Source organism: Podarcis gaigeae, assembly GCF_964106915.1.
Source record: "Podarcis gaigeae genome assembly, chromosome: 9".
In the NCBI taxonomy this organism is placed as follows: domain Eukaryota; kingdom Metazoa; phylum Chordata; class Lepidosauria; order Squamata; family Lacertidae; genus Podarcis; species Podarcis gaigeae.
In genome coordinates, this window is record NC_139685.1 from 10,984,540 (window position 1) to 10,997,099 (window position 12,560).

Sequence of the window (12,560 nt, forward strand, 5' to 3'; positions counted from 1 at the left end):
CTGATCGGCAAGTCCTAGGCTTTGTGGTTTAACCCACAGCGCCACCCGCGTCAAGCCAGTACTTAACTCTAAATCCTTCTTCACATTATCTTTCATATTTTTCACCAACATTTTAGTTTTACTCTTATTTAATCTAAAGCCTGGTACTATTCTCCAATAGATTCCCATGGTTCTTCAACAGATAACATCACGTTGTCCATTTGGATTGGTGTGATGATCCAGTCCAGTTACCCCTTTCCCTTCCCCACTTTCCCTCATATTGTACCCCAAAACAAAACATTAACATATAACTGCTTTTATTCAGTGACTAACATCAATAAATCCCCTACAGAAAACCTTCTTAAGTTTCCTAACAAGCATTGTTTGCACTACTTTTGAAATATCTGCAAAACCAGGCTTCCTGTGATGGCCAATTCTACTATTCTAGGCCTGCTACCGAGATAGACTAATTCACACACCTTTCCAGTTTGTACTTTGTGCCAAGATAGTGTTACCATCAAGGAACTAGCGAAACATTGGTCAAACAATAGTCAAGTATTTCACATAGTGATTTATCAGAACAATAACAGAGATGTGCCTTTATGTTAAACGACAATCACTATTATCATTTTCAAGACTCTTCCAAAAGCTGCAGGGCACCACTTCCGATGCCAGGGAGACTTTTCCACACAGCAAAGCTCAGTAATTGTCCTGACTTTGGCTCACCTCTGCCAATGGGATGGTGGCTTGGGAACATCTGCTGGAACTTTTCTGCAGTGGCTCCCTGTTTATGGAACACTCTCCCCAAGGAGATTTGTCTAGTACCCTTAGGTTATGGTTACCAGATTTTTTTCAAGGAATCCGGGGACACTTTAAAAAAAAAAAAAAAAATTCATGCTTTATTATTTTAGGAAAGGGTTGCCCAGAGTTCTTGCCCTTTTTTAGAGGGGAGAACCCCAAAGTTGTAGGGCGTGCACCTTGACACAAGGCAGGCGGAGAAGCCCATCTACAAACACGCAAACGCCCCCCAAAAAGAGGTTGGGGGGGGAGAGAGAGATTGAGTAAAGGCAGACGCTGGTCTTGGAAAAACACGCATTAAAGCACACACACTCTCTCAAGCAGTGGACTATGCTTCCACTGAAAAAAAAATCAAAAGGAGTAAAAAATTTGTACATTCTAGTGGAAACATTAATTATTCTTTACTTTATATAAACTTAATTAATTATGTTACTAAATTCATTGCACATTGCACCAACATTACATTCAAACTTTCCACCTCTTTGAATTTTTCAAGAATGCACTTGCAAAATACCCCTTCTGAAACTTTACCTTAACTGAAGCGAAAGTGCTGTTAAAAGAAGAATCAAAACATACCCAGAAATACTTGAAACCTGTGCTGCCAAGCCAACAAACTTTGGGATCATACATGCTTCTTCTTCCAAGTGAACTAAGTGTGCTTTCTCAGTCTGTTGCTTAACAACCTTGCAATTCACTGTCAAACAGCCAGCTTTTGCCGTGGTTTAAACCTAAGCAAATCATACAGAAACAGAGTAGCCTACCCCATAATGTAAGGACAGTTACAAATTTGAGTCTCTACCAATATGCTGAACTTTTAAACACTGCCTTTTTGAAAGATAGATGAGTCTGTCATAGCAATCATGCCACTGAAATGAAATCACCAGGTCCTATTAATATATCTGCAAATGTATACAGTTATTTATACCGAAGAGAATACCTTCTTTCTAATGGATACATAAGCCTCCCCAAATAATCTTCTTTATATAAATGTGCTGGGTACCACAATTGTAGAAGGCACTGTAGTCTCTGGTGCTGATTATATGTGGGTTTCCTAAACACACAGCACCAAAAACAAAAACAGTCTGCCATGAACTTTCTTCTCATGTAAAAAATACTACATTTCTTTAAAGGGTTATATAAACAGAATTACTTTAAGCTGTGCCAGAGCAGCAAACTTACATCTTGCTGGTTTTGTTTTTACCAGTTAGACTGTAAAACCTTAATCTACTCACAGAATAAGTTTCTGGTGTCAAGTGCACAGATAGCCTATAATGCACAATTACGGAATATGTTGAAAACACACCAGGGCATTTGAGCTTGGTGCCTTGAAAAACTAGAGAAAACAATACCTTTGTGTTACTTTCCATGTAGATAAGCAGTTTCCAGACTACACTAAATATGCAGATGATGTGCTGAACAAAACAAAAAGATCAACTGTTTTTCTGACTTGTGTTACAACAGGAAAAAACTATACAGAAACTAAAAATCCACACAATTCATTTTATCTGTCATATGTGCTATATCCAGAATATACTGAATTGGATGAGACTACAATAAATAAAGCACTTGACAATTAAAATGTGAAGCAGCACAACTCTCCTCGGCCAAAGACAAATTAACTTTTCTCAAACAAAGTTTAAATGTTTTGAATGTTTACCGTACAGCATATTTCAAGCAAAGCAATTACGATTATATAGTTGCCACAACCCTCACTGTCATCCAACTTTTGACCTGCCAGAGCACATTTTGGAGGTGATTATTTGAAAATCTTTTCCTTTTTTGCCTGTTCATACAAATTCGACGAAGCATGGCTAATACCATTATCAGAAACATTAGCCAAAGTTTTCTCCCCCCCCCCCCCCAATTCTCCTAAAGCGCTTGGGAATATTTGCAGTGACAGTCACAGTTCAGCTGCAAGAAACCAGTGATGGGGAGGGGGGAAGCTTCCAGTTCTAGTATCTACCCTGAAATACTCCTGGTGTGTGTGCTGCCCTGAAAGTAGCATCTTAAAATGTCTCATTAACAGGTGCCCTTCATAACACTGCTCAAGAACCGCCACTTAGAGAAACAGAAAACAACGAGAAGCCACTCTCTTACCTTCTATGCCCGAGTCAATCAGCCCAAACTGTTCCAACACCTTAACAAAGAGCACAATCATGACCAAGACGGCTATCATTTCAAGCCCTTCGAGGTTCATGGCGAGCTAGGTCATGGTCTGGCTCAGCCACAGAGGGAAGAATTCGTCTGCCTGGCTCTCTTTGTAAAGCCATTAAACTACATTAAGAAATCTACAGCAAGGGAAAGGGGGGAAAAGAGAGAGGGAGACCGGGTGACTGACTGACAGAGAGTGTGAATGTGTTCGGTCTACACTAACCGAGGCCAGAAGTGGCAGCCGGATAAAGTCCAGCCTGTCAGGATTATCCATTTGCTCATTATCACTCTGACACACCAACAACAGCCATGCATGCAGGAAAGTACCAATTGCCCTGAGGCCGGAGTGGTCATCCAGCAAACGTCCCTGGCAGAATATGACGCGTCTTGAAGTGATAGCAGCACGCCTGGGAATATTCCCCCCTCCCCTTCCTCTCTCTTATGCCAGCATCGCTGATACCGGAGCATTGTTTGGATATTCAGTTGCCTGGGTAACGGGTAACAGACGCTAACTAATATGTGGACTTGCATTGGACATCAAGGGACTGGGAAGCTTTGCACCAAAGTTGTGAATGGTCAAGAGATTGATGATTAACTCTTACATTTTCCTTTTCTGGAAACAAATATAAAACGCAAATATCCTTGAAGAACCAACCTAGGCCGTAGGTGGATTGGGGCAACCATTTGCCATGACTGCATATGCACCCAAACTGGAGAGCATTTGAGCACAATCAGAAATCTGGAATGCAAGAGAGTGGCTCCCATGGTAAGTAGAGCAGTCTTGTACAGTGGTACCTCGGGTTACATACTTAATTCGTTCCGGAGGTCCATTCTTAACCTGAAACTGTTCTTAACCTGAAGCGCCACTTTAGCTAATGGGGCCTCCTGCTGTCGCTGCACCACCACCGCACGATTTCTGTTCTCATACTGAAGCAAAGTTCTTAACCTGAGGTACTATTTCTGGGTTAGTGGAGTCTGTAACCTGAAGTGTCTGTAACCTGAGGTACCACTGTAGTTCCCAACAAAACTGGAACTGGGGACACGACCCCCCAAACCACTGTCTGATATCTGAAAGCCACACAGACCTTACATCTGCATTACAAAACTCACAAGATACCATCCCAACATTGCTTTCTAGGAAGCATGACTAAAATCTCTAGCCTTTATTTTGAGTGATTTTTTTTAATGAAACACTACTGAGAATAATGAGACACGGGTGGCGCTGTGGGTTAAACCACAGAGCCTAGGACTTGCCGATCAGAAGGTCAGTGGTTCAAATCTCTGTGACGGGGTAAGCTCCCGTTGCTCAGTCCCTGCTCCTGCCAACCTAGCAGTTCAAAAGCACATCAAAGTGCAAGTAGATAAATAGGTACCGCTCCAGCGGGAAGGTAAACGGGGTTTCCGTGGGCTGCTCTGGTTCGCCAGAAGCGGCTAAGTCATGCTGGCCACATGACCCAGAAGCTGTACGCCGGCTCCCTTGGCCAATAAAGCGAGATGAGCGCCGCAACCCCAGAGTCGGCCATCACTGGACCTAATGGTCAGGGGTCCCTTTACCTTTACTGATAATAATAATTAGCAAGCATTTTGCATGTGAGCTATATTTCATTGCAGGGATTGTGCCGTCCTAGCATAGGTTTTTGGAATCTGTCTTGAATCAGGGACCTTTACTTGTTACTCCCACCATGGTAGCCGCTTGCTAGAGGATAGGCTGGCTGGCCTGCATCTAATGCATTTCATTATTATTTTTTTATAATTTTTTTATTAAGGTTTTTACATTACAAAAAATGAAGAAAAAGAAAAAAGAAAAAAAATACAGAATAAAAATTGTTAAAAACAATCAATCTTTCCATCACATTATTTTTCATTTACTTGTTTCTCGGACCTCCTCATACCTCCCTTTTTTGTATTCCAAATCAAATTATTAGTTCAACAATTTCTTTCCCTCTTTACGCTACCCAAATCTCATTTTTAAGTTATTACAATCTTGAATTTTTACTTGTATAAACCCTTTTTTTTTCATATTCTTTTAACCCATTACAGCTACAAACCACTTAGTTCCAATCGAACTTTATTCTAAAATTCATTAATTTTACAATATCTCTGTAAGTAGTCTTTAAATTTCTTCCAATCTTCCTCCACTGACTCTTCTCCCTGGTCTCGAATCCTGCCGGTCATTTCCGTCAGTTCCATATAGTCCATCACCTTCATCTGCCATTCTTCCAAAGTGGGTAGATCTTGTGTCTTCCAATATTTTGCGATAAGTATTCTTGCTGCTGTTGTGGCATACATAAAGAAAGTTCTATCCTTCTTTAACACCGATTGGTCAACTATGCCCAGAAGAAAGGCCTCTGGTTTCTTCAAAGGGGTATACTGCTTCTAATGTATTTCAGTGCCACCATGATGGACGGACAGGTGACTGTACCTGCAGTTACCAGCAGGGACCAGGTGATACAAGAAACCAGTGACATTCTACTTGGTCCTGTAAGCTTCTTAGTTTGGATGGGCTCCTCTCAGACTGCCCACCTTTATCTACTTGCACTGCAGCCCAGCTTGTCTCCAGACTGCCAAATCGGACAGAATCTCATGCAGAGAATTCTTAGCAACTACAGAACTATAATTGCCCAGGGTCCTTGAGGGAAAGTCGGGACACTTAAACTAGTTTAAAATCTATTCACTTAAGGGATAATACATTTTCAAGGAGCTTTGTCTTATGCAGTGATGTGAATAGGGCCGGTGCGCAAATCGTAAACAGGCTGTCTGAGTCACCTTCAGGACAACAGATGCCGATGTTACACACAAAAGCTTTCAGGCCAGCGTTCACATTTAGAGCTCAAAGCAATGGTTCTTTCTCTTCACATACAGCAAAATCACAAAAGTACTGTAATCAATTGAAATGTTTCCAAGTGTTCATGGGAGGCTGAAGGGACTTAAGCACAGCGTTCCTGAAAAATTACAGCAATGGTATAGTGAAAGTGTTACCGCATATATCAAATGCGTATTGTGCCTTAATGACCTAGATTAATCATAGCAGATACACAAGCTTCGTTATAGCTACTAAAATTTCAATTTCGTTGCTTTGACCTTTCTGGAGAAATTAAAACAATAATCCAAGCCATGTGTACTTTGTGCATGATAAATGTTTAAAAATGAGTTAAGGTACCTCAGGTTCACAAATCTCACGGTCATAAAAGAGTGAAGCCTGTCTGACAGATCTAAATCATGTGGGAGGGTTTCTCTTATGCCAGGGGTGGGAAAACTTTCAAACCTGGTAGGCCTGGTGGCTGCCTTCTACACCCCTCCCAGGCCAAGTTCGGCAGCTGGGGGTAACATTTTTTCTCACTACATGGTCCTGAACTTTTTCAAATCTTCAGAAGCTGTGCTCAGTCACATATTAATGTCACACATTAAAAACTTCCCTAAACAGGGCTGCCTTCAGATGTCTTCTAGATGAATGGGATATAAATAATTAAAGTTATTATTATTATTATTACTACTACTATTATTATTATTAAATAAGATATCTCTATTTTCATCAGAGAAATGCTGGAAGGTTTGCAGGTGTAGGGCAGAAATGTGGCTGAAATGGCAGACCAAATGGGGAGACCTAGCAGGCCCATTTAGACCTGCGGGCTGCAGGGTCCCATCCCAGATCCGACCCCCCCTGTGAGGCAAGATGAGGCCACTGCCTCGGGTGGCAGGATCCATAGGGGCAGCAGATCTGGCATGCAAGGAATGCATCACTTTCTGCTGCAGCAAGTGGTGGCTGTGGTATACTCCTTGAAGGTCAGATCTGTACCCTACCCCTGATTTCACATCTATAGTGGCTTCCTGGAAATATAAGGTGCTCCTTGTCTCCACCCACACCTAAGGAGGAAATGTAAGGGGCTGCCCTCTAGGGTCTCCTGGGCTCTGTACCCACTTGGCATGATTAAGAGGATGCTACAACCCTTCCCCCTTCCCCAACAGCCTTTGATTCCCACATCAACTGTTGAATAAGGTTGATTTGATTCCCTCCTCCCTTGTTCCAACTCTTCCTTCCTGGTGGTGCCATTTGGTGGTTCACCTCAGGCACCAAAATGTCTTAGACCCACACCTGCTTTAGGTACACAAAACTCAGAACTCCAGATAGCAATCGCCAGCACTTTGCATTGGTCCCGGAAGCTACTAGACAACGGGTAGACCTGCAAACAAGACTGACGTGTTTTCAGCAACTCGCCCTCATCAAGAAATAAGCTACCACCGTTGACAAAGATGCAGCTTCTAAATTGTCTTTAAAAGATAGCTTGACAAAGAGTGCATAAAATCAAAATGTATAAAGCTAATGAGCTGCCACTTTAGGGTCACAAAATTCCGCCTCACAGAGATATGTTGTTTAAATGTTTGACTTCAAAAAACACAAAGCAAAAACCTAACATAGTTTAAAACTAACTTAATAAATGATAGCTCAAGGTAGAGCCAGTTTCAGCCCATGTAAAAGTGCTGCTTAATGAAAATTAAGAAGAATGACTGAGTAGCAGATTCATATATCTTGTTGTTGTTGGCATGATTCTCCTAGATGGGCTACCTTACCAGGTTGGCGAATCCCACCTGCCCCCACATCCCTTTACAGCACATGCAGAAACCGCCTTCATGGATGTAGGACCCACTACTGGTCCTGTCCACTCAATCTGCTGGATCTTGACTTCGTGTTTGGGGGAAGTCCCTAACTCACCGAGGGTTTAAGGCCCATCAGCCACTCTCACCTGGTTTAGCCAGCCAGTCAAAACCATTCCCAAGGTGTGGCTGCTGTCACATGCTGACAGGTTCTAGGAGCCACAGGGAAGAGCCGAGTGGAGGGTGAGGACCAAAGGTGAACAAGCTACATCAGAAGGAGCATGGCATGTCCCCCACCAGAGGTACACCCCATACACTCCTCCCACTAAATAGTAGATAAACAACTTGTTGGAAACACGCCTGGGAAGGCCGCCAACTTCCCAAGTCATGGGGGTGTCACTCCGGTGGTCCTCCCTGGCTATAAATCTCCATCAGTCCAGAAAGACCAGTGATAAGTGACCCCTCTCTCCTGAGAGGAGCACGCTCGTCTTCTGACATATCATTGCAGAAGAAAGAGTCAATCATAGTTCTAAAACTAAAGCAGAGACATCACCTTGCCAACAAAGGTCCGTATAGTTAAAGCTATGCTTTTCCCAGTAGTGATATATGGAAGTGAGAGCTGGACCATAAAGAAGGTTGACCGCCGAAGAATTGATGCTTTTGAATTATGGTGCTGGAGGAGACTCTTGAGAGTACCATGGACTGCGAGAAGATCAAACCTATCCATTCTGAAGGAAATCAGCCCTGAATGCTCACTGGAAGGACAGATCCTGAAGCTGAGGCTCCAATACTTTGGCCACCTCATGAGAAGAGAAGACTCCCTAGAAAAGACCCTGATGTTGGGAAAGATGGAGGGCACCTGGAGAAGGGGACGACAGAGGACGAGATGGTTGGACAGTGTTCTCAACACTACCAGTATGAGTTTGACCAAACTGCGGGAGGCAGTGGAACACAGGAGCACCTGGCGTGCTCTGGTCTATGGGGTCACGAAGAGTCGGACACGACTAAACAACTAAACAACAACAAATATTCAGAGAATTCATCAGTATGTCTGTGCTCTTTGAGCACCAGTACAGAACAGCATCACAAACAGAAGTGAAACCAACTTCCAACAGTACTGAGACTTCCTGTCTCACGCTCTCTCAGACACTCAAAGGATATACACAAAACATAGTGCTACTGCTGGAGCAGCACAGATGGATAAAAATCCTAACACAACTATCCCCCCACCCTCCACTTTAAACCTCCCCATCTTGTGTCAGATCAGTTGCAACAAAACAGCAGAGGGGGTCCAGCGTCCTCCTTCAGTGATGGTCGGCCATCTCTCCTTTCCCTTTGGAGGGGAGCAGTAGCAAGGCAAAACAGCAAGATGGTAGCAAAACTTTAACCCCCCGCCATCCCACCCAGTGACTATTATATGGATGCTGCCATACAAAACTTCTACCAATCAAGAGTCTGAATCCTCCTGAAACAAGATGTTCTGTGGTCAAATACGCTACTAAGTCCAAAGAATTTACGGGTCTGTTTATCCCACAATGAACTTGTAAACTCTCATGATGACTGAATGCATCACAGCATTTATAGCTTTGCCATCTCTATTCTTATATTATGTAAATCTTAGAGGATTAAATGGAAAGGATTACAAACAAGAATAAATAGTTAAAGATCTGTGCAGGGTCTTGTTCTAATTTTTCTTTAATCCCAAAATACCAAAGGATTTTGATTTTAAAAGTAAAAATCCTGTATACAGCATGCACTTTGTTTGATTTTATTTTTATAAAAATAAGCTATTTCCTTTTTTGCTACTGTCGATTTTAATCACCCTTTAAACATTTTACATTTCTGATTTGGCTGTGATTTTTATCAATAATTTTATTTTAGAAAATCATTTTATATTTTTGTAAACCACTTAGTTGTGTTCTTACAATCACTTTTATTTTTTTGTAAGTAAATATTTCTGTTGAATCTGCCCGTAGTGCAGCTAAGTGCTTTCAGAACCTGGACTTAATGGTTTTAATGCTCCCCCACTCCCCGCCCTGGTTGTGCTTTTCTTCTCCTCCCCCACCTCCACCTCCCAATTCAACAAACATTGGCCAAACCACCAAAAAGGGGGAAAGAGATACTCTGAGGCTACTTGTCAAGGGATCAAGGGAGCCCTTCCCAGGCACGCCTCTGGGGTCTCCCCTCACCATTGATCCCAGGCTTCCACATTAGCACATGTTTGTGTTCTGTTTGTTTATTTACACTCCAAAAAGCATAATCACTCCCAATCAGATTATTTGTTCTAATCAGAACTTCCAAGGAAAAGCAGCCTTTTCCAGTTAGAAATCTTTATTTTGTAGCTGGAAGATTAAAGCGCTCTCTCTCTCTCTCTCTCTCTCTCTCTCTCTGTGTGTGTGTGTGTGTGTGTTTTGTTTGTTTGATCCTCTACTAACACATAAAGGGGGAAAATGTAGGCATCAAAGTGACCTTGAAGTCATTTGCAGGGCAGATAAGGATGTAGTTACTAAGATTTGCTTGCCGCTCTTGCTCAAATAAGGGACGACAGAAGGTTGGCGGTTCGAATCCCCGTGATGGGGTGAGCTCCCGTTGCTTGGCCCCTGCTCCTGCCAACCTAGCAGTTCGAAAGCACGTCAAAGTGCAAGTAGATAAATAGGTACCGCTCCGTGGGAAGGTAAACGGCGTATCCGTGCGCTGCTCTGGTTCGCCAGAAGCAGCTTTGTCATGCTGGCCACATGACCCGGAAGCTGTACGCTGGCTCCCTCAGCCAATAAAGCGAGATGAGCGCCGCAACCCCAGAGTCGGCCACGACTGGACCTGATGATCAGGGGTCCCTTTACCTTTACCTTGCTCAAATGGCTAGAAAAGCAATTGCATGCTTGAGAGAAATTAACTTAACCCTTGTATTTAACACATTCCTGCCATCACTGCAAGGACTTTTGGATATGCACCAGAACCTCCTCTCTCTCCTTGACTTCCCTTAGGTTTCCACGTGGGCTTCTCAAGTCATAGCAATGGATTCTCCTGGAGAGCAAAAACTCTTCCCATCTCCAGGTAGAAGAGAAGACTGGTTATTCTTTCCTATTAACCCCCAGTCAGGGGAAGGGCAGAGAATGCAGAACACTGATTTATGAATGGTTCTTTTCTTCCAGAATTACTCATCCATTGAAAGACATCTCATTAACATAATAGACCACTCTGTCAGCGCCATCATAATAAAAAAAAAATCTTCCAGTAGCACCTTAGAGACCAACTAAGTTTGTTATTGGTGTGAGCGATAACAAACTTAGTTGGTCTCTAAGGTACTACTGGAAGGAATTTTTAAAATTTTGTTTAGACTATGGCAGACCAACACGGCTACCTACCTGTAACTAGGGCCATCAAAGTAATCTCTTGAGGGTCCACTTGTTCCATTAACCCTCCCCTCACCAAATCTCACACTCACAGCCAGAATCATGGGGCTCTGATAGCAAACTAACTTCCTAAACTTATAAAGACATGTTCTTTAAAGGGGGCATTGATATTTCATTGCCTCAGTAGCCCTCAGTGCACATAGAAATGAATTCCGCACCTTGAAAACTCTAAGTCTACCAAACACCTCCTACACTACATATTAAGACGGTTACAAACAGCAGATTTTGAGAGTGCTTTTTCATTCCAGGCTGAGGAAACATTCTGGAGCAGTTAGAAGCTTGCTCTCAACTTTGCAGCATTGAATTGTGGATTCTTTCTGGATTCAACTGGAGCAACATGGTAACCTATGATATTCATATAAAAGCTGGTTATCACTAACATTTCCCCATGCACTTGTGAACCAACGCATGGTTACAGGTGTGCCTTGATGTTTAAGAGAAAGTGGCAGCGTATTAAAAATAAATATGAAGTATAAGAATTGTTTCCATGCATGAAGCAGATGTTTGTTAAAAACAGCACAGAAAGGATTCCCCCATTAGTTGCAATTAGAGTAACATTTCAGAAAGGGAATGCATGCTCTCAGAAGACTTGAAATGTGCTACAAAGCAAGTTCATAAAGCACTAGAAGATATATCCACTTTATACCAAATGGGAATACAAGAGGTTAAATTGTATAGATCATAAAATAAGACACCCCTGGTGCAAAACTTGCAAGTCTGAGATCAAAAGAACACGTTGAGTACAAGGCAGAGGAAGTTATGAAAAAGTCATACATTTCTGTAAAAGCTCAGCACTGAGAAGTGTTAAGTGTGCAGTCTCCTCCAGCACATCTTTAACATCATATTAATTTGAGAGTTTTGCCTTCCCAAAGGCTTCTTTCCATTGATCCAAACAATGTTATATGCTCACAGGTCTTAGCACATAATGAAGTCTAAACAGTTTTACAGTGGTGCCTCGCAAGACGAAAATAATCCGTTCCGCGAGTCTCTTCGTCTAGCGGTTTTTTCGTCTTGCGAAGCATCCCTATTAGCGGCTTAGTGGATTAGCGCTATTAGCGGCTTAGCGGCTATTAGCGGCTTAGCGGCTTAGAAAAAGGAGGGGGAAAGGGAAAAAACTCGCAAGACTCGCAAGACGTTTTCATCTTGCGAAGCAAGCCCATAGGGAAATTCGTCTTGCGAAGTGCCTCGAAAAACGGAAAACCCTTTCATCTAGCGAGTTTTTCGTCTTGCGAGGCATTCGTCTTGCGGGGCACCACTGTATCTATTTTGATCAGTCTAGTTACCTATGAAACTAGTTACTGAGTGTACACATGTAGTACCACTGAAATTACTATCCTTTGCATCTGGAAAAAATATTCTTCCCGCAAATGTCCAACCCTCTGCAGGCTGATACTCTCCCTTCCCATCTCCTACTCCAACTGGAGGAGATGAGAAGCTTTCACTTCTGTTTTCAGTAAACTATAGTTTGTTGTTATGCCTGAACCTGGAACCAGAAACCATGGATTGAAGGTGTCTTTTTTTAAACCACAAGACTAGCCACCATTTGTATATAAAATAGAATCAAAGACTTCGAATTTCCTCTCTGTGGCCAGGGGTGGGAGAACCTCACAAACTCAAAGCTGATTC

The 12,560-nt window shown here is 42.5% G+C and overlaps 1 protein-coding gene across 11 annotated transcripts in view; it reads right to left on the reverse strand.

Annotated features, from left to right (window-relative positions):
- Nucleotides 1-12,560, reverse strand: part of KCNIP4 (potassium voltage-gated channel interacting protein 4) — a 396,014-nt gene that overhangs the window by 169,137 nt on the left and 214,317 nt on the right. The window contains exon 1 of one of the 11 annotated variants that reach the window (XM_083755076.1): nt 3,263-3,397. The exons of 7 other annotated variants lie outside the window; for them this stretch is intronic. Coding sequence is in view for 1 of the 4 variants with exons in the window: in XM_083755081.1 (XP_083611207.1) it covers nt 2,875-2,974 (100 nt within the window). In the remaining 3 variants the exon portion in view is untranslated. Of the gene's footprint in view, nt 1-2,874; nt 3,126-3,151; nt 3,398-12,560 lie in introns of those variants that run through there. 3 more of the 11 variants (XM_083755072.1, XM_083755073.1, XM_083755081.1) reach the window with 3 other exon arrangements.